Genomic DNA, 21924 nt, shown 5'->3' on the forward strand with positions numbered 1-21924 from the left:
CAAAAGTAACTACACAAATAGAAAAAAAGACCCTCCTATCGAGGTCACTAATAGAAGAGATCGAAGCAACGACGGGCTGCCTGCTCGGTCACCCGAGCACCCAAAATGTTTATTTTTATCCTCGCTGTGCTGGCTGTTTGGTCGGTTTGTACGTGTGATGCTATGTCGCGGGAGACGGCCGAGCAACACAAAAAAAAAAAGATGGCGGACAAGATTAAACAATGATGACGGGGGGGGACAAATAAGCGCTTTCGAAGAGCAGTGATGATATTTCGTTTCGTTTGACTGTCATTGATTCATGAGGTTCGTTTCGACTCATTTCCGTTTCCACGTTTCGTCGCGAGACGCTCTCTCGTTTCTCGTCCAAAAAACCAAAATAAAAAACAATCTGCAACTCTGTGCGCGCGCTCTGCTTGCTGCTGCTGCTGTCCTTCTTTGCACAAAAGAAAACACAAAACAAAAGAAACAAGACATTGAAAAGGAAACAAAATCACAGTCCCATCCAAACACCTTTGCCTTCTCTCCCTCCTTGTGAGATGACGTCCCTCATAGTTTGTGAGACCTGCTCTCCTCCGATGAACCCAAGATCCGCCCATCAACCCCCCTCCTATCCCATTCCTAAACCCATTCTGGCCCCCTAGTTTCCCATTGTACAAGCATCGGAAAAGCTTGGCCGTCCCGTGTTCCCTTGCCCCCGGCCGGTCGACCCACGCGCGACCCCCGCCTCGCCTTGAAAAAGCAGTAGATACCAAACTAGATATGTGAAGAAACACAGTGATATCAGACCAGAATTCCAAGAATGCTCGCTCGCTTGCTAGATACCGAGAGGAAATATGGGACATGCCCGAAAAGCAACAAACAAAAAATTGGAAAGCACAAAAAAGGATGGGTGAAGAATATGTCCGAAGAGCTTCGATCATGGCCGGTGAAAAGAGGTTTTGTTTGGTGCGTGAGCAACAATGTCTGGGGAGAGGGGGTTTTGTTCCGCGGGAGCGGTAGAAGTGTATGACGAGATTCGGCCGAAAAGAAGAAAAGATAATGTCAGAAAAAAGGGTAACTTTGTCGGTTTTTTTTTTTTTGGTGCTAGGGAGTTGAGATTCGTTGAACGTGATGATCATGGGGTCGTTTGTCTTTTGTCTTCGTTATTCGTTAGCGCCCACTTTGGCGCTGTTGCTTTCCGACACCATTTTGGCAAAGTTCCTGACGACTTCGCTGGGGATTTGATCCCAAAGGAGAGATCTAGTGTAGACTTCGGCCGCGGACTGTTTTGTGTTTCGCATCGCCGCGAGGGCGTCGGCGAGGTTCTTGCGTCCTTGGCTTGTGGAACGCTCGGGGGCGTTATTGAGGAAGTCCTGGGCGTTGACGCCGTTGTACTGGGCAGCCGAGAGGCCAAAGAGCTGCTCGTTGGTCTGCTCATCGGTGGGCTGGGTGAGTGAGTCACCGAGTTGGCCGAGCATCGACGGTGCGACGCCGCCCATGGACGTGTCGCCCATGGACACGGCGGAGTTGTCCACCCACGAACCGCCAGAAGGCTGAGGAGCGACGGCGTTCATGGTGTTGGATGCCTCGTTGATGCCGGCGTCCTTGAAGACGTTCTCGAGGAGCGTGGCGGCTTCAGCGCGGACATCTTCCGACACCCGTGGGATGGAGGGGGTGGACCGGCTCGACAGCACAAAGGCACCGACGAGGAAGAGCATGAAGAGGATGCCGCCCTGCGACGAGGACTTCTCGGATTCGGCAGGGAAGGAGGTGTCGGCCTTCTTGGCCGGGACGACCTGAAGCTCTTGCTTGACTTCCTGCTCCATGGGGTACTCGCCGAGGAAGCTGACGTTGTCCCAGGTGCCGGGCATGGTCATGCCGTCCATGTCGTCGTAGTTGGAGACGAAGGCGTTGTTGGCGGGGGCGGTCATGGCTGCGTTCTCGAGACGCTGGACGTGGTCGGTGAGGACGCTGACCTTCTTGCGGAGCTCGCCCGTCTCGATCGTGTGAGAGCGGATCATCTCCTCCTTCTCCATCGTGAGCGACTCAATGTACTCCTGGTTGAACTGCTTCTCCCTCAACAGCTGCTCCATCTGCTTCCTCATGTCGGCCATCTCCTCCTCCATGTCGGTGAGGACGGCGGTGAACTGCTTCTTCTCATCCTCCAAGCGCTCAGTGTGCTGCTTCTTTCTTTGGCGAGAGTCAAGGCTATACTGTTTGTCAGTCACGGGGGATCTCAAGCCACGAGAATATGTACTCACGCTGCCTGTCGATTCCTCAACAGTCGCTTTTGCTGCTTCAACTCCTTGATCTCCTGCTCATCGGTGGACTGGGCGATGAGTTGATCGATGTTGCTGAGGTTGCGCTCGGCAGGGATGTCGAAGCGGGCGTTCTTCTTCCGGATACCGTCACCTCTCCTCATGTCGTTGTGCGAGCGGATGGTAGGGCTCCCAGGGCGCATCTTCTTGGCCATGGACTCGGCCTGGCCGAGCCAGCCCTTTTGCGGCGAGGTCGGAATGGACTGGTTCCCTGAGCCGATGGGCGCGAACATGTTGATCTGGCCGGTAGGGTTGGTGAAGGGCGTCTGGCCTTGGACGGGTCTTTGGAACATGGGCGTGCCGTTGTCGTATTCGGCCGGCATGCCATCGAACTGCTGCAGGGGAGTGCAGGAGCCGGATGTGTTGCTCAAGGACCAGGCGTTGCCTTGGTGGCCGAAAGGAGAGGGCTGAGCATGGTCGAGGCGCATGAAAGGGTTGTTGTTGTTGTGCTGCTCGAGGAACGGGTTGTTGGACGGCACGGATTGCATGTCGACTGATTGCCAGTCTTCCGTCTTGGGCGAGAAGAGAGAGCCGCCAACAGCGAAGGATTCCCTTCGGCTACCAGCCATGGGAGGCGACATTTCCAGACCCGAGTCGAGTGCGCTGTGGTCCAAGATGCTTTCGTCCAAGATGCTGTGGTCCTCCTCTTCGTAGTACTTTTGCGCTTGTGTTGTGTCTACAGTCAAAGGTGTGGATCTGTAGTAAGCCGGCATCTGGTACGTTGAGACCATTTCTGGTATGTGTGGTTAGCAGTCGTCGAGTGATGACTGCGATGTTGTGCTCTGATGGCAATGGTGCCTATTTTTCTAAATCTTTTCAGCCGTGTTAGTCGAGGGCGGCGGTGAAGACGATCGTCCAGGGTTTATTTTTGGGCTTGAGTGAGATGTGGAGACGCTGCTGCGCACTCAAGAAACTTGTTGGTGAGAGCACTGCGCTTGGGGCTGATTGTGTATGATAGTGATGAATATGATGCATGCAAAAACGCAGCGGGAACTTGCACAGAGAGGCAAGAAGCGAGCTTTTTGTGAAATCACCACGGGGAGGCAGATGCGCAGGCTGGAGTGAGGGCAAGTAGACAGGGAAAGAAAGAAAAAAAAAAGCAGAGGGCGGAGGCGGTCGAGCGGGATGAGTGAGAGGTTGGTGGGGATGGGATGAGGGATGCGCGGGTGGTCGGAAGCTTAAAAGGCAGTGCGTGCAGAACGAGGGTAGAACAAACGACCTGAAGGGGGAGAAGACACTTACAGGCTTGGGGATCGGTTCTTCTTTTCGTGTAGTACGGTGCTGCGATGCACTCCAGATCTTCGTGGTAAGTCGAGGAGGTCAGTCAGACACAGGGCGGGGAAAGCCTCGAGTATGTATGTACGTGAATCGATGAGGACTGAAGGGGTTGTGCGTGCGAGTGTGAGTGAGTGAGTGAGAAGGAGGTATGTGGCAGAGGGATGATGGGACAATAATAAACAATTGTGTGTTGCAACGACGGGGAAATCGTCGAAGATGGGGTGTCGGAAGTATGTATGTATATACGTATGTACGGCAGGCGCAGGATGTGTGGTGAGTTGAGAAGAGTACGGCTGTGTGTGGTGTGCGATGTCGTTTTCTTGGTGGGCAGGCAAGGTAGAGCCGGAGGAGGAAGTGGGATGATTTTGTATTTTCAACAGGAAAGGCGGCACTTCTGCGCAAGTCTCGGGAGGAGGTACTTGGTCATAAACGGTGGCCGGGGTCAGGTACTTGCTTGGCTTCGAGAAGAATACGGTGGACATGGGATGGGGAGGAGGAGGAGGAGGAGGAGGAGGGTAGCAGTAAGGTAAGGTAAGGTCGTGGGTAGTGTGGAAGGTCAGGCTGGCCCAGGTCTTGATCCCAGTCCAGGGTTAAAGGTCAGTGGGGAACGACAAGAGGGACGAACGCGCGACTGAGCCGGGATGGAGAATCGAGAGTTTGAGCGAGAGACACATGAGGGGGGGAGACGGCCAGAGCTTGTTACGGATGACTGGGAGTACGGTACGGTACGGAGAAGAAGAGACGGACGGAGTGCTGAGTGGAGAGGCAGAAGAAGCGCACCCACTCTCTCTCTCTGTCTCTCCCGATCGAGAGAGGGCAGCCTGTCGCGGGTGGGATGCGATGCACATTGGTGGGTGGGTGGTCACTCGTTTGTGGAGGGTGGCCGACAGATGGACGGCGTGGGTGTGTGGTGAGCGAGCCCAGTCAGCAACGAGAGAGCAGCCGACGAGATGGGCGAGTAATAGAGCACGCTTTTTGGCGTGTAGAGGACTGGTCACACATTGCAGTGGCAGACGGAGATCATGATGCCAAGACGAGATGTCTCCTCTTTTCCCTGCTTCCCTGGCTTTCGGGCCCTTCACAGTGCATGTCTGCTACATGCTGCTTGTCTTTGCTATGGTACATGATCCCTCTTCGTCGGTGGGAGGTGAGTGCCCTTGGGAATCTCGCCAGAGTTCCGCCATGATGGCTTGATCCAAACATGGCGGGCGAGGACGGGGGTTGCATAGCATGAGGAGCGAACAGCCAGAGAACAGGCGGATGGCGCCGTAGAATAATTCCTTGGAACAAGACACGGACAAGACAAGGGGGCGCGAACAGAGGAAAGGAGCATTGAGCAGGGGTTCCGTTTGGCTTTAGATTTAGACCGCCTTGAACTCTCCTCACGGACTCTATCAACTCAATAGGCTTGCGCTGCCGTCGTCCCGTGTGTCCTGTTTGTCTTTCCTTCTCGAGCCGGGTACCCAAGGGGTGGCAAGCATGATAAGCTAAAGTACCGTTCGGCGTGCTAAACTAGGGCAAGGTACCTGAAGGCCGAAGAAGCGCTCTGGGCCCTGGAGGATGGTGTTGGGGGGGCTTTGGGAATAGAAACGGCCAAAAGGCAGGCGTGGAAGAAGAGTAAGGTCCAGTAAGCAAAGGAAAAATGAGAGGTGGATGGGGCAGGTAGACAGACTGACTGCTCAGAGCCAGAGAGAAACCCAACCCCACGCTCGGCCGTTGCGCCCCGACTGGACTCTCTGTACGCTCTGTCGGTCCTGTGGCTTCTCTGATGAGGGAAGCGTGGCCGGGTATGCGTGTGTCAATCAAGGGTCGCTGGAGACGACAGGCTTCGGCCGACGAATGGGGTCAGTGGTGAGGGGGATGACAAGGGATTCTGGATTCTGGACCTCTGGGTCCTGACCTCGATGCGCCGGGTCTGGATGGACGGGGATCTTGCCGGAAGACACAGGCGAGCGGCGGGCGGCGGGCGGGTCTGTCAAGGGAGTCGAGAGAAACGACTCGGCCGCAAGCCGGAACCGCCAATGGAGACGAGAGGGAATTAAAAAAAAGATTTTCCAGAAGAAAAAAATTAGGAAAAAAGAGAGACGGAGGGGGGGAGCTTGGTGGGCGAAAATGGAATGGCGGTCACGGTCACAGACGGTTGGGGTTGGGTTTGCAGCTTGGGCCATGGTCCGTCCGGCACGTACATAGTTGACCAGAGGCTGGAACAGGGAAGATGCGCGTGAGACGGAGAGCTCGACGGATGGATACGGACCCTGGGGGGAGGCGACCGTTAGAGGAGACGGAACGTTCACCGTTGGCGCCGATAGGGAAACGATTGGATGGAGCGCCGGCAGACCGGACTTGGAGAGGTAGGTGGGTACGATGTCTTGGGTGTGCACTCTTCCCAGGAGCCCGACACTGGCGACCGCCGGACAGGCTGAGGATGACGTACCTTCGTACCTGGATGGGCGAAGCCATTGTCATGACCAAAAACGGAAGGAAAGATACAAAAATAAGAGGTGAGATGGGCTCTGAGTGGTGGTGAGTGGTGAGCTTCAAGGGTCCTTGGGAACAACATGACCGCCCTGGCGCCCTACCCTTCCTTGTCTGCTGCATCCACTGGACGAGACGACGAGACTGGACGGGCAGCTCCAACAGGTTGGGCATCGACGGCCGCTCCCTCTGCTGCGATAGGCTCTCGCTGGTGTTATTGATACCCAAAGCCCAAGAGTGACCTTCGAAAGCCCAGTGCAGCCCTCCTGCATCCACTAACAAGCCACTGTTTCTCGTCTCGGTGCTCCTATTGCTCAGTACTCAGTGGGGTGATCACACGGGTCTAGACAATGGCTACAGGGCAACGGCGGTACCTAAGATGGGAAGATGGGGATGACGGCGGCTTACTTCAGCCGGCCCGGGCAGGATGGAACGAACCCCCGTACGTATCAGATCCCTCGGACATGATGCTATCGACTGTCATGCTCAGCCCGTTCTCTCAGTGCCATCGTAGCCAAATCAGATAACGAGGCAAGCCATGGCAAGGCGAAGCACGACGAGCAGCCACACCTGCCAGGGCGGGAGGTGCGCACCCCGTCCCTCCATCAACGACAAAGACGGCCAGTGGCTCAAGCTCCTTTGGGCTCCAAGATAGAGAGCATGACGAGTCCCCCATCCAGAGTCGTACCGTCCAATCTTCCCAAATCATCTGGTCAACCACTGAACCACAGTTGAGAGATCCAGGAGGCCGACGACAATGCCTCCCCGATCCGATCGATCCCTCCAACGGCCTTGGCTAAGAAATGCCGTAGAAAAATTTCTGCTCATCAGAGTCGCACGCCCCGTTTGTTCTCCCGATCCCGAGAGACACAATGCGCAATCGGCCAACCTCTTCTCCCTGTAAGTTGGGATCATGCTCGTACCCTCAGACCAAACTTCTCAGCCACATCCCTGGAACACTGAAAGCCACCCATCGCCTATCTCGGCCGCCTTGACCGACGGGACCAAAGTCAATTCCAACATCGGGAGAAACAAAGAGGGGGCGGCAAACCAGAAGGGAAGAGTGGGAAAAAGGCGAAAAAGACGGTGGCTGGGAAACCAACATCCGGAAACCCCCTCCAACGCCGCCGGTGATGCCCAAGCAGGAACGTCAACATTGGCCAGCCACTCAGCCTGAAGAGACGCGTGAGCCCCAGCTCCACTGTGCTTCATGGCCGCATACAGAGCGGCCCATCACCAGCTTGAAGACCCTCATTCTGCTTTGTCGGTGTGCCATGGTGCTTGTTTCGGGCCTCGTCGTCAGAGTAGGTGCGCGGTATGAGGAAGTATCTCGACGCCCCCCAGCACCGTATCCGAGGTATCCCTCACTCGACGAAGGCGGCGAGGGCATCTGAGAGGCCATCGTGTGTTTGGTCCGTGGACCGTTGGCCGTCACTGATTCATCACACGCGTTTTCGCGTCTCGTAGCGCGCCAGATGACCCGGCACAGGACTAAAGAACCCCACGGCGTGCTGCAGGATCTCGCGACGTCACGGAGACGAGATGCATCGGCGACGTGAATCATGCGCGACTCCACCGATGGACCCGGGCCACACGCGCTGGTGAAGATGCAAAGGCGAGATGCTGCAACCACTGACACTCTCACCTTCCCTTCCCTTGCTGCCCGCGGTTCTCGCACCAATCCGGTAAGTGGATCCGCCTCCTCAACTTCTGGAAAAACTCGGCCACCGCAAAAGCCGGGAGGAGGGAAAAGATGGAAGGTGGGAAGGCACGCTAGGAAGGAGAAACGTGATGGCGCCGTTCGAAAAGTGGGCACATGTTTAAAACGACCCGTCAATGGACCTACGCGGTCCCCGACGCGAGCCAATCGTCCGAGTGAGGCGAGCGAACTTTGCTACAGGACAGAAACGGAGTGGACGTGGGAACCTGCACACTCGCACTCGATTGCTGTGAAGTCCCAGGTCCAGGCTACTACCTATGGTACCTCAACTCACCTCACCTCACCTCACCTTACCTTACCTTACCTTACCAAGCACCACCCCGTCTGCCAAGCCAAGTCGAACCGCCCGCAGCCGCATCGATCCCTAGCTACTCTCAGCTCCTGTCATAGGTCCCACGAGAGCATCACCCACACTACGCATACCTGACCTCACCTCCGCTGTGCCTGAGGTACCTTGCCTCTAGTTTGACGCGAGTCCAGGCCGAGGCCAGCAGCCATGCGGGAGCTGGAGCCGAGCTTCAGCTTCCAATACGTCGTCACATCTTGTTTCCTTCTCGCGCGTTCCTGGCGATGGAGCCCAATCTGTGGCCTAGACCCGGCCAACTTCGGCCAACAACCCTTAATCCGAATAACTTGATTCCGCAGCCGCTGCTTCAGACCGCCAATTTCGCCATTGGATCTGCGGCTTGTACGACAGGAACACACCTCTCTCTTTCTCTCTCCGGGACTAAGTCTCATCCCAATACGCCCAACGCCTGCAATGCGCCTGTTGCGCCGACCGGATTACCCAAACGGAAGTCTCCCCTTCCTCTTCAACATTGATCGCGTTGCCTCATCGTACTTCTCTCGCGTGTTGCATGAACTAGAGGCCTCGTCATGGCCTTTCTGGGCCTTCATCACCGGCCTTTCATCTTCCACCGCCTTGTCGTGCTCCGCCTGACAAGGTCCCGTTCTTGCAAGGTGCGCGGCTGACCTCAACATCGTACCCAAACGTACGTTGTTGCCCAACCCGACGACCAGATCGAGATCGGCTGATACACAATGGCGGAGGAGTCTCCCTCGGTGTTTTCCCGTCTTGCAACTGGGTTGCTAGGGGCACGGATAACGGAGGAATAATAACTCGACTGACTCAAAGCGCCTCATTCATGCCTCTGCCATAATCGGCAGTTGGGCTGGCCTTCAAATTGTCTTGCATGGCCCTAGGTCAATCCGATTCGCCCAGTCGCCTGAGACGCCCATAACCCGCCCGGCTCGTTGCAGACAGCTCGCACAGTCCGGCCGTTCAACAACAACCGCTCTTTGATCTCTTCTACCGGAAAATCGTCCAATTTCCAACAAGGTCCATGGCTGATGATGAAAAGAAATATCTCGTTCAGCCACTCTTGGGACGGATTCCTGACAGGGCTGACCCCAGCGGGGCATCTGAACTTCGGAGCACCCCTGCTCCCTGAAATTCCGGTTTAGTTCCAAGACTGCTGCTTCCGAGTGAGCATCCCGGTGAGGATCCCCGGTCTCACTCGACCTCACGAGCGAAGGGTTCCCAGTTCAGCATCGCGACCAGTATTGCGGGCTACCAAGACGATGGTAGGAAGCCCTACGCGGCCTCTCGATGATCGAAGAGGATGGAAGGACGCATCACCATCGCGCAAGTTTCTTTCTTCCTTTGACTCATAGTCATAATCGTCGTTGCCGTCGATTTTGTCGGTGAGCCCCCCCCCACCGGCAGCTTAAGCTTCGCGTCCCCGGGATCCACTCCGGAGCTACTTTCAGAATTTCTCCCTTGTCTTTCCAGCTTTGAAGTCGGAGATTGAGCATCAAGCGATGGATCCGAACCCCCGCCACTTGCCATGATGCGATGCCGCGATCCACAGCTTCCGTTTCACTCATCCGACGTCATCCAGAGTCCTGGGTCCGTCCGGGTCTCTATGGACTACTTCTCCCCTACGGAAAGAAAATAAAGGACTAGAATCGAGACGCGCACGGTGTCCCCGTCGCGTCAATGGAGCTTCGACAGCAGCTGCATCCCAACAGTGATAAGTTTCCCAAGCCTGGGTCAGTTGGTTCAGATTCCATTCATGCACACGCCCAGGGTTCCCGCTCTTGTTGCAAACAAGTGACTGAGACTGGTGGGTTCCAAGAGTAGCCCGGAACCTCTCCCCGTCCACAGAACCGACGCCTCCGTGGCGGTGAACAGAGGCCGTGCAGGTCGCCAACCCACGAACGGCTATCATCCCGCTTGAATGGAAATCCTCAGAAGCAAAAAACCACTTCGTATCCAGAGCAATGACTCTTTGGGGAAAATGAAAACTCTGCGCTCTGCGTCGCCGCGTCGGAGCCAAGTCGCTGCATCCTATCAATTGTCGCGATGCCGTGGAAAGTAGGGAGCGCCGTCTCCGCCAAAAGGATCTTGTCGCTCGGCCACTCGTCACTTGTCACCAGCCTCCACACGCAAGCGGAAACCTTATGGCGCATCGCAGAATGCCCACCTGTGCATGCGCTATCGCGGCCCCCCAAGACGGACCTGGGCGATCAACGAGATCCTGTGCTGCGACAGTCCGACGGTTACTGGCACCTCGGCCCATATGCATGCTTCCAGCAGACTACGGCTGCAGGACGGCGCCGTATGTGCGTTGCAGAGCCGTTACGACGTGCACCGAGCCATGACAGCGTCCATCAACGGGCCCTTTTTGAGGGGCATCGACACTTCGTCTACCAAAGTAAACCCGGGATCCGCGATCTATCTGATCTCTCAATCCGCTGGTTGTGGGCGATAGTAACAGGGAACTGGGATCTGGTCTTAGGGTTTTTTGTGCCGAATGTCGACAGAGCCCGGCCGGCAAACAGAATCGACCAGCCACTTCCCATCGTCTCCCAGCCCCGACTGACTGTTGGTTTCTCTCTCTCTCTCGACATTCAAGAGTTGACTCATCGTTCCCTGCCCGAAGGGTTGGGCATGGTTGCTTCTCCCTGTCCCACTTTTCCGTCCAGTCGTGCCTGGCAGACGCCTCAGATCCCACGCAATCCCAGGTTGGCGGTGAAGCTCCTTTCGATTCCTCCCCCGACCTGCATTTCCTGATTCGGACCCCTTGCTGCTTGACAGCTTTCTTGGGTTGCTGAGTTTAAAAACAGATTGGTTGCTTTTTGGTCTTGCCTGGGGGCGGCAAGGGAGCCACTCGTCTTGATGTTGGACGGAGTATTCTGAAACGGAGCTTGTTGCTGGGCCGCATGCGCAAGCTCCCGAAATGAAATACCCTTGGTTCATAGTCACTCACGAGCTGCAGCAACAAGAGACGCAAAGATGCTCACACGCCCGGAGGACAGGGAGATATCCACTAGCCATACGACTGACACTATACGACGTCACGAACATGCGTCCCCCCTCTGCTCCGGGTGAGGCGGTCGAGGGTTCTTCTAAAATTAAAAATGGAAAAAGGTTATACGGGAGAGTTCGGTGCTTGGCGGGACGGCCGCCTCCCGAATGCTGATCCCGACTTTTTTTTGCCCTTGTCGCGGTAGCCGTGGGTTTCGGGGGAAAGGGAGTCAGACGGTGGTGTTTTGGGATGGCAGACGTGTGTAGGGACTGATGTGTCACTGGGACACTAGGAAGTCGACAGCAATATGGGTTTGATTTCAAATAGGAGAGGCCGAGGATTTCGGCGAGGCCCTGACGGCTGGAGTTGACTGGTTTATCCCAGACCGACCTAACCCCTCGTCCTCAAACGATGCCGAGCTTGGGGTTTCTCCCAGGAGAACTGCTTGGTCCACGGGAGTGGGAGAAGAGTTCGGAGGGACCGGATCGGCGCGCTACCCGTGCGTCCAGCTTGTCTGCTGTTTCGTGACGATGGGGTTTGCTCGTCATGGTCGGAAATCTAGATGCTGTTTTGGGTCCTCAGGGGCACATGGCGAGCTCGTGGTCATTGTATCAGGTTCTCATGGGGTGCTTGTCGACGGAAGAGTCGATTGTCTACGTTTGACCGGGAGCTTTGGCCGTTTTCAATGGAAGCCTCCAGCTCTGGCTTGTAGCTCTGCTCTGACTTGTGCCTCTTTCATTCCTCGACTCTTAGCTGGGAGCGGAAGTTCGCAAGGATAGCCACTGCATGGTCCTGTGATTCAAGAACAGAGTGCTTCTTGGTTGAGAGCCCGTAGAAGAACAAAGAACTCACTCTGGCCATTGAGCCGTCTCAGAGATGAGGAACATGGTCAGAAGTGAACCATCCCTCTGACCTTACTTGCTAATCTGTTCTTCTTCCCCACGAAGTTGAGTCATCGTATGTGAACTTTGGTGACTCATGGTGTCACTCTACAACAGCTGTGCGGGCTACCAACTCTCGAACGCCTTTATGCCAAAGAAAACCCCCAACGATGCCGTGTTCGCGAGGTATGTCTCTCGGAAAAGTCTGATATACACTTTCACTCCCAGAGTCAGCTGTGTTGGTTGTGTCCGTGTCTGCGTCTGTGTGGCGAGAGTTCCCGCGGGAGAGTCAATCCCACGTCCGCCCGAACGCCAAAGCCGCATTGACGACGGTTGCATGATTTCGGATCTCGATGCGGGGGGGTGTCGATCTGTCAGGATGCGGGACACAGGCTTCTAGGTTTCTTGTTCTCGGATCATGGGTGTCGTTGCGGAAGGATCTCGGTAATCTCCAAAGTTTCCTTGCCGAGTTGTTTTGGTTTGCCTGTCGGTCTTGATGGACGCGGGCCTGACTATCCGACATATCGAATGAGTTTCGAGTTTAAGAAAATGGACTTTGTATGACTGGTGACTTCTTGATATCGCCTATCTTTATAGTTTTCGATTAGCAATGCCCGACGTTCTCGTCTTTGAGACTCTGGATATAGTCAGACTCTCTCTCTCACTCGGAAGGATGTCATGCGACTTTGACTTTTGCCACCAGTCTCTGGGTTCTAAAGGGATGAGGGTGCTATTGTTTGTACGCCAAATATGGATTATTACTCTCCCACTTGTGCGATTCTTTACCAGTGAGGAGGACCGTTTTGAATGGAGCCAAAGTCGACTTGTTGGACTTATAGTTTGAGGTGTCAGTCTTGATGGTATCCTGGTTCTAGGGGTCTGGGACCTGACAACCATGCACCTAGTCTCATTCATCCGGTATTCTAGAAGGCCAGCAGAGGTCGTGTAGTTGACTGTATTGCTCTGCTTTCTCCAAGTCGAGAGCGCTTCTACTGTTGTTACTGAAGCTGTGGCTACTGACGCTAAATAACGCACTGAAACAACATTTCACTCAAACCTTAATCCTATCTTCTTTTGATTGAAACGGCTAGTCAGAAGTACTTGTCAACCAGCTAGAATACTGTGAAACATTATGCCAAAGGCATCAGTCGTTGATGGCCACAGGCTGAGGGGCTCTACTCCTAGGATATCATCCAGTCCGACGAGGGATCTCCGAGATGTTATTCCAACATTTATGCCTTTAAGGATACAAGACGACAACAATCTATAATCTTTCATGTTGCCTAGTCACTAGATCTCTAATTACTTTAGCCTCGGGCTACTTAGTAAAGAGAGTATCGCGGGCTAGGCCAACCTGAGTTCATGTTTGGGTATTTTGAATACTTCTTCGAGGACTGTATGAAGAGTTCATTTCTACGTCTAAACACAAGGTTCATGTTACCGTGTTTGCTTCTCAGTACTAGTGGATGCCATCTAGGCAACCAAGCCATCACGACATGTCTTCGTCAAAAGCTAGCTGTCTAACCCTGTTAACACTCGGATCTCGACATAGACATGTCTGCTGGGTTGCGAGCTTGTTCTGGGCTGGGCTGGAACAAGGCGTCTCGAACATCATCCCAGACTTTCGATATGTATATCTCACCTTGCATGACTTGGGCGAAGCTCTGGCACCTAAAGCGCGGCAGCACAGGCAAAATGACCGAACTTCACATCTCATCCAAAACTGAATGGATTGCAATTATGCAATGTGTTGAGGTTAGGGTTCGTTCCAAGCGTGAGATCGAACCACTCAAAGCTGTTATTTGCTACCGTAATCATGTTCATGTTATACTTGCTTATAGGCGATTGAGCTACTTGGGCGGAGTTTCGTCTACTCTGTCAGGCCAAGAACTCCGAATGTGATTGCGTTTCGAGGGCCATTTCTGTAAAGCTCCTCCATCAACAGAGCAACTTCCCCTTCTATCGTGCCATCTCGTACACATGGAGCGATCTTAAAAAATGGCAGTAAGAGACCACACTCTTTCTAAGGTATTGATGAAAACGCGGTGCATGTACAGCGACTGCACGATGGGTCATGATATCCATGGACCGACGCCTCTTTTTTCTGAACCTCCTGATATTTAGTATAGTGTTTTCGACTTGAGATTTCGACGTCTCTTTGGTTTCCAACGTGATGGCGTTTTCAACTACGGTTCCAGGCCCCGTGGAAGTCCCCATGTACCTCTCAACATTTTGATCGTCGCTTCAAATCTTTTGTATCGTCCATTTCTCTTTGATCGCTCAGCGGGTATTGACGTATTATGAAAATGTGATTCCCGGCTCACTATCCCTGGCCGTCAACGGTCTGTATGGAGCAGAGTCTCGCCGACCCTTCGAGCTGTAAGAGAGAGGGAAGAAACATGCGAGACATATCGACTTCGAAGAGGACAGAGATTGCGATGCATCCCTGTGCCGTTAGAATCGGACTTGGGATTGTCATTGGATCCTACGCTCAGCTCAATCAAAGCCGAATGTTCGCCATGACTTTGCGCAACGTCGACAGTTGACAACAAGAACTATGACTATGCAACTTCTAGGGCGATATGGAGAAGCTCGAACTATAACGTAGAAATTCTCGAGACTACTTGAGCTTGATACACATGCTGAGACTTGCCAGGTTCAAGACCTTTTCCGAAACTATATCACTCGTTTGGATCGCACTTGGGCGACGGAAGTTGAAATTCTCAGTTCAGTGCCTCAAGCTGGCATCGCAGGTATCGACCTACATCGTCTCCAAAGAAACGACAGAAAGACATCGCCAAATTGTTAGTCCAGGCCGAAACCCTGCAAGAACCCGTCGCATGCACTGGTCTGCATGCGGGACAAGCACAAATACTGCATCTGCAGCTCACAACAGTTTCCCCCTTTCGGACAACTAGGCGTCTGGACTTTCCCAATACTTTCCCGCGTGCGTCTCTTTCCATGTGGCTGCAGCTCGAACTCCGGTGCGGGGGTCGTACGCAGGCGAAGCAAATCTAACCCCTCATTCCTGCAGATCATGTCATCGGCAGACAGGAGGAGAGGAGATATTTGGGAGAGGGGGAAGGCCTCGACTCTTCCCGACAGTTAGTCTATGATTCACGCAACTTTGAGAGTGGTTGACCTTCGCGATAGCCTCGTTGCGTTTCTGGACATTTACAAAATCCTGCAAGAGTGCCGATCTGTCACTGAAAGCTCCGAATCTTCGTAAGCCTCGAGACAAAGCACTGAAACACCGAATCGAACCAGGAAATCCAGACCGAAGAACCCAGCTCGAAATGTCCAACTTCCCCAAGCTCATCCCGGCCTTCACGGTCCAGGTACGCGCCCTCTTTGGTGTCCGAATCTCAATTCAAAGAATCCCTCCCTTGCTCCCGTTACCGAACCTCCAAATCCCTTTCCCAGACGTCGAGAGGTTCAACAACAGTATCCCGAGCGGCCTTAACTCCCCGAACTGACTCTCATCCCCAGATACACCTCGACACCCCAACCCAAATCGGCGTCGTCGCCGTCGGCAGCGCCCAATTCCACGCGGCCTTCCTCCCGAACACAGGCCTTCTCCGGTCAGAGCCAGATTACCCAATCAAGGTCGACGCCGTCTTCGTCCACGGCGCAGACTACCTCCGTTCCGACCCGGACGGGCATTACGTCCGGCTCGAGGTGTCGAGCGTCCTCAAGGACAAGGCGACGGGTGCGGCGATCCGGTTTGATTACACGGGGACCATCGACGTGTCTGGGCCCGCGGGGACGGTCTTGAAGGGGTTGCCTGGGGCCAAAACAACGGAGTTTGGCGATGCCTGTGAGTTCCTCTCCTTTCTGGCCGCAGCCCTGCAATCATGAAGCCACGATCATGCATGGGCAGATGCTGACGGGAATATAGTTACGCAGGCCAACTTTGAGACGGGACACGAGGCGCTCAAGGAAATTCAGAACAAGGTCTATGTCGGGTCCGGACGATTCGTCGTCGAGGAGGGCAAGCCGGTCGTGGTCGAATACAAGATCAGCGAAGTGGCCGCCTAGCATATCACAAATCACTTGAAATTGAGGCAAGCACTATCTTCTGTCACCTGCGATTTGCCTATGGAATCTTTCGTCTACCATCAGCTTTCTCTCTCCCTCCTTTCCTCTTCTTCTCCCCCAAAGCATTCCATGCGAGACGATCGATGTTCACCCCATTTGCGTGTGTCTGAGACTCTTGAGACTTTGCCTGCCTCGCCGTAGTAGCAAATCCGAAACTCCAACATGCAGCCCCTTCTCTTCTCGGCTGCTGCGAATGCAATGCGTGCGTGGTGTGTTTGTATCTTGGTTTTTTGGTTTATTTTTGTCATTGTCACTTTGGTTCTGACCCCTGTGCTTCTTCCGGTCCGTTGGACATGTGGGCATCAACAGTGAGGGCATGAGCAGAACGACCGGCGAATCTCGTAATCAAAAGTTCGGTCTCGAGTTCCCAAGAGAACGAGTACTCCAGAATCCGTATAGCAAAGTCTGTTCCACTTCGACCCCTTCCCAGCTGTGCTGTGATGTTTGCGCACATATTTAGGAAACACCAGCCAGCTGCATCAGACGCTCACCAGCTCTGAGGTTGGCGTACTCGTAGGCCTTCGACTCGGGAGGGAAGGTGCCGTTGGCGGCCCAGAGGTCGATCAGAGGTTGCATGGGCTCAAGCTCGTGCGGCTTGAGCATGTCGAGAGCCGTGGCGGTCAGGATGAAGTGGCTGAAGCAACTGTTGAGGGACTTCTCGAGATTCAGGTGGTAGAAGGGCTCGACAAAATGGGCCCAGTAAAGGTGAGAGTAGACACGGAACATCTGGCGGAAGATAGTCTGACAGACGTCGATAAAGTTTTGGGGGAAGCCGGATCGCTTGCCGATCCAGTCAGGCTCGCCGGGGTTCGTGAGCTGTGAGAGAGGCGTCGTGGTGATGGCCGGGTTGTGCGCATAGGAGACGCCCGAAGGGTCGGTCGGGAAGATGTTGGTGTCGTCAATCTTGCCCGAGATCCACCTCTGCATAAGAGTCATGTATTCGAAAGCAGGAAGCTCAACCGGTTCCCGACGGCTGTTGAGCCACGTGAATGAGTGGTTCCTATCGAGTGTCAAGTTTGTATCAAGCCAAGGAGGACACGTTCGCAACTTACGCTCCAGCAGACATTCTGGGGCAGGTGGTGGCATTGCAGATAGTTGAGCCATCCTCCTCCTTCTCGTGAAGAACACGAACAAAGTTCCAGAGGTTTCTGTAATGCTCAACGACTTCGTCTGGTTAGCGAGAATACCACCAGGAACAAAACCATCACTTACCCTGATGAGCGATCCACTCGCCCTGCTCGACCGTCTTGGGTCTCGCGCTCAGGGTCATAAAGTTGCCCTTGACAATGTGCTTGCCATAGTTGGAGTTGAGCCAAATAGGCATGGGACGAGGCAGGTGATAGGAGTTGAGAATGCTGTCTCCGTCGGTCAAGCTACCCTGGTCGTCCATGCCAATAGAGTGGGCGAGAGAAGGAGAGTTGGGCAGAGGTGGCACTTTGGGAGCGAGGTTGGTGGACGACTGGCTTCCCTGGGAAACGGTCGGTGACGTAGGCTGCTGGCCGGCGGTAGAAGACGTAGGGGACTTGTTTGAGCCAGGCGGTTTGGCGGCTTGTCCCCGAAAGCGGGCGTTACTGTTCGTCGGTGTCTGATTAGCTGATGAAGCCTGGAGGCCGTAACGAAGACTTCGCGGCACAGAAAGCAGTCCAGTGTGACGGTGATAGCGACCACTGAGCCAGCTACCGGGAGGTACTAGGAGCTAAGCGCTTGCTCCGTCCACGTTGAGAGAAATTGACTCAGCCCAGACATGGCCTGCGGATTCAGGGGCTTGTGTTGACAATCTAGGGATGTTTGAGACCCAACTAGGCCAGAAGGTGTCTGAGGGGGGAAGGGTTGGGCGAATTTGTGCATGGTGAAAAAATTCAAAGGTTTTGGCAGCATCTGTAGATAGAAGTGTCCAGAGGAAAACCCAGTATCGCTGCGCTCGAATGGGGAAAACGATGATGTTGTGATGTCCCTGAGAAACTGGATAAAAGATGCTGAAAGGAAAGAGCTGGTTCGATATGGGCGCCCCCCAAATCAAGGTCGATGATGTCGGAGATGACAAGGCAGACAGACCAAGCATACTCTTCGCTTGCTTGCCATTGTCTTTGCGAAAGTCGGCGAGAGCCTGATCAGACTACCGTGAACACCCATAACCAAGAATCAAAGACTCTATCACAGCTCTGGGGAGTGGAGGTGTTGTCCTCCTAATGATGATTCGACGTTCGGCGGGAACCTCAGCACCCAATAGTAGGAACGACTGCTTGTATGGTTTGCTCTCTTGGCTGCCAGATCACTGGCTTTGCCGACGGTGGGTGCATGGAGTCAGGCTTGTCTCGATGCTGGTCCCTTGGCTCATGCTTGAGATGAGGCCATAAATCGTGATGGGGAGCTGTTGTCTTGTGTGTTCATTTCAGGTGATTGTTGGTGGTGACAGTCTCATTTTGTTGCCACATTGCCCTTTTCCCTTCCTGACTGGGCACACCGAAGCAATGGTACAGTAGGCGGCTGCAATACCGAGAAATCGCGATGATGGCGTCGAGCAGGGTTGAAACAATGAGCGTAACTCAAGGTGAAGCTCGTTTCCGGGTATGGCGAGGATTTGAGAGTCCGGTAACCAAGGCCGTGGACGGCTTAGGTGGCCGACCGATTACCTCCTTCTGGCTACAGCGAAGGGGGGTTTCGACTGTGGACTTGACCCAGAGGTGTCACTGAACCCTCAAAGATCTGGTCATGTCTCCAAGATCCATGTTTGGCAATGCCCTCATGTAATAATGCACCCCTTGTCTCAGCGGTGACCAGGCCGGAGTGCATGTACCAAGATACGGGCTGGCTGCGGCACTAGCCGAAGGACCAACTTCACAGCTGTCTGCTGTGTGCAGCGACCACAAACATCGGATTCCCGATCTTTTCATCAAGCAAATAACAGCGGGAAGAAGGAAAAGAAGCAATTCGCAGAACGAAAAGTGGCGAGAGAAACAAATGAAGGCAACTCACATTCCTGAGAAGAGGTTCGACATAGTAGAGGAGGTACCCGCGGTGAGGGGGGATCGGAGGGGTTTATAAGGTTGAGTCGGCCGGCGCGCCTCCTGGGAGGACTTGAAGAGGCTGGACTTTTGGGTTTCAGCTCTGCTGACTCCAGACGTCGGTTTGATAATCGAAAAATCGCCGGATATCAAGCAAGGAGAGAGGGTTAACCTGAAAAGGGGCGATTGAAGGTGAGCTTCTTCGGACTACGTTCGCTCCTGCATCCTCGAGGAGTAGCGGCATAAGAAGCGCTAGACTTAAAGTGTCACATTAAGCGAGCGCACGGGCCGTCACCTCCACAGCCTTGGGTTCAAATGGTCCATCGCTCCATCGCTATTGGGCTCGCGCTAGAGGGAAAGAAGGGTCCTGTCTATCAGCCTCGTGTGGCGTAAGGGATGTTGGGACGCTGGCGGTGTGTTTTGTACCACCAATAAACCCCAGAAATCTGAACCGAAAAGTCACCAAAGCTGGAAGATCGATTCGTATTTTCTCGTTTCTACCAAACTAGATAAATCATTTTAGCTTTGGTCCTTTGTCGAATTTCCTCCCCAGTATTTCTTACCTCCGGACGGCAGAAGGTGTGGCGGTGCACCAGCCTCATCCAATTCAATTCGACGCAAGTGGGTCAGACTTTGAGACAGGGATTGTTCAAGCCTCGCTCTTGACCTTTCTCAAAGCAAAGTAGCTAAGCTGCCAACCACGTCCGACAGTTCACCAACGATTCGATACCCCAACACGCTGCATTCGTTCCTTGGTGTCCCGTTGCCATCATGTCTGATTCCGAAGATTTGGTCGAGCTGCCCGAAGAAGATGAGGAGGACCTCTTCGGCGACGAGCCAGCGGACGAGATCCAGGAGGACCGCAGTCGCGCTGGCAGCGAACGCGACATCGCATCCGATCAGGATGCCGGCGAGGGTTACGGCAGAGACGATGAGGCACCGGCATCAACAGACTACGAGACTAAAGTCATTGAGGCCGTTGAGATGCAACGCCATCGCATCCCCAAGGCGAAGGATCAGAGAGTAGGTTACCGCGGCAGCCCGAATCATCCACGATGTGCGCTGACAATGCCCAGTTACGATCTCTTCGCGTCCCCAAGTTCATGAGAATCGTCCCGACGCTTTTCGATCCCGACACATTCGAGCCTACTGAGCAAGATATCGAGAACGCCAAAGCCGAGGTGCCCAAGGCCGACATCCGCGTCCGAAGACAGGGAAACAAGCTACAAAGCAACGCCATGATCCACAGATGGAGCGACGGCTCTGTGACGATGACCGTCGGCGATGAGCACTTTGAAGTGACGACCAAGGCATTGGCACCTGGACCCGACCAACCATACTCCGAGCTCCAAGACGGACACTACTACGCCGCTGCCGCCGAGTACTCCAGCAACTTCCTCATGTTCGTGGGACATGTCACCGATCAATATATTGTTCGACCTGGAAAGGAAGTTGCCGACGACGCTCTTATTGCTCTTGCGGAGCGCATGGCGACGATATCACAAAAGCCGCAGGAGAAGGACATGATCATCAACACCATCCAGGATCCCGAGCTGCGCATGAGACAGGCAGAACAGGCAGAGAAGGAGCGCATGAAGATGCAACGACGTCGGGAGACGCAGACTGCCCGCATGGATGCCAGCCGTGGATTTGGCCGCAGCGGAGGCCTCTCCATTGGTGACCTCGAAGGTGGACGGCGCGCTGGCGGATCACGGAAGAGGGGCATGCCTGGCGCACCGAAGCAAAAGAGAAGGCGTCCCGAGTATGACTCTGACGACGACCTGCCTTCTGGTGCGCGCAGGCAGGATGATTACGACATGGAGGACGACTTCATTGTCGCGAGTGACGAGGAGGTCAGCGAGGGAGATCAGGACGACGAAGAGGAGCTTCTTGACGACGAGGCACCGCGGTCTAAGAAGCGGCAGAGGAGGTCGGATGATGAGGACGCTGATGGAGATGATGACGACATGATGGAGCCCAGCGGCCGTGGAAGACGTCGTCATGTTGTCGACGACGATGACTCGGAGTGAGGATATGGTTGGAGACCCACTAAGGCTAGCCCATTTACACACCAACTCCAGGAGCTGGCCATCATCAACCGCTGTAAAATATCAGGCCTACTTTTCTTTTGCGCAAGTAGTGCGAGCGCGCCAGACGCCGTGCCACAAAAAGCATCGAGATGCAAGCAGTACGAGCCGCTGCAGGTTGCATTATAACTTCGCTTGCGTGCCAAAACTGATAAGCTCACAAGCAACAGTGTCGTGACATTATATCCGACGAGACTTGGCCGCACTAGGACTGGCGTCGGCAAACGGCAGGACACGTGCTGCGATTGTCGTGTTTTCTTTGTCATCACTCCTTGACCGTTGAAGGTCTGTTTGACTTTGTTGGGACCAACTAATGGGTAGTAATGCGCGTCGTTCCAGCTTGCCGATTGAACGAGCTTATCAGCCTGCCATGATATGAGGTGATTCAATGCTTCAGCCAAAGTACCTCTCGATGCTTGTTGAGCCGAGGAGTACCTTGAGGAGCGACAGTAAGGGCGTGGGGTCGTCTCACAGGCTCTGTGAGAAGACTTTGGACCACAATGGGTACTGTCACATGTCGAAGCTAGCGCCAAGGATGGGACGGCACAGCCAAGCAGCTGAGGGAGCTGCCCCCCCAACTTCCCAGCTCGGGGGAGCAGCACAGTTGTGTGGGGTCAGTCTCGTGGACAACCTGAACCATGGCAGTGCCGCAATGCACCTGGCAAATGCAGCAGCAGCGGGAGCAGTTCGGGGAGGGGAAGTGGTCCCGACCTGCAGCCTGCCCCAGAATCTCCAGACCATCCGGCGGCAATCCCGAAAACCGCTGCTCCTG

The 21924-nt window shown here is 54.4% G+C and overlaps 4 protein-coding genes across 4 annotated transcripts; 2 read left to right on the forward strand and 2 right to left on the reverse strand.

Annotated features, from left to right (window-relative positions):
- Positions 1 to 1142: 1142 nt before the first annotated feature.
- ColSpa_02189 (uncharacterized protein) lies at positions 1143 to 3028 on the reverse strand (the record flags this gene model as incomplete). The annotated part of the gene is made up of 2 exons (XM_049268401.1): positions 1143 to 2187; positions 2241 to 3028. 2 exons carry the CDS (start codon positions 3026 to 3028, stop codon positions 1143 to 1145), a joined length of 1833 nt encoding a protein of 610 aa, XP_049124358.1.
- Positions 3029 to 15258: 12230 nt separating this feature from the next.
- On the forward strand, positions 15259 to 16000 carry ColSpa_02190 (uncharacterized protein; the record flags this gene model as incomplete). Its single annotated transcript, XM_049268402.1, has 3 exons — positions 15259 to 15300; positions 15452 to 15779; positions 15861 to 16000. The coding sequence occupies 3 exons, from the start codon at positions 15259 to 15261 to the stop codon at positions 15998 to 16000; spliced, it is 510 nt and encodes a 169-aa protein (XP_049124359.1).
- Positions 16001 to 16516: 516 nt separating this feature from the next.
- On the reverse strand, positions 16517 to 17450 carry ColSpa_02191 (maintenance of ploidy protein mob2; the record flags this gene model as incomplete). Its single annotated transcript, XM_049268403.1, has 3 exons — positions 16517 to 17060; positions 17113 to 17230; positions 17273 to 17450. The coding sequence occupies 3 exons, from the start codon at positions 17448 to 17450 to the stop codon at positions 16517 to 16519; spliced, it is 840 nt and encodes a 279-aa protein (XP_049124360.1).
- Positions 17451 to 19836: 2386 nt separating this feature from the next.
- On the forward strand, positions 19837 to 21095 carry ColSpa_02192 (RNA polymerase-associated protein RTF1; the record flags this gene model as incomplete). The annotated part of the gene is made up of 2 exons (XM_049268404.1): positions 19837 to 20088; positions 20142 to 21095. 2 exons carry the CDS (start codon positions 19837 to 19839, stop codon positions 21093 to 21095), a joined length of 1206 nt encoding a protein of 401 aa, XP_049124361.1.
- Positions 21096 to 21924: the final 829 nt, after the last annotated feature.

This window comes from Colletotrichum spaethianum (assembly GCF_022836535.1).
Source record: "Colletotrichum spaethianum MAFF 239500 DNA, contig04, whole genome shotgun sequence".
Taxonomy (NCBI): domain Eukaryota; kingdom Fungi; phylum Ascomycota; class Sordariomycetes; order Glomerellales; family Glomerellaceae; genus Colletotrichum; species Colletotrichum spaethianum.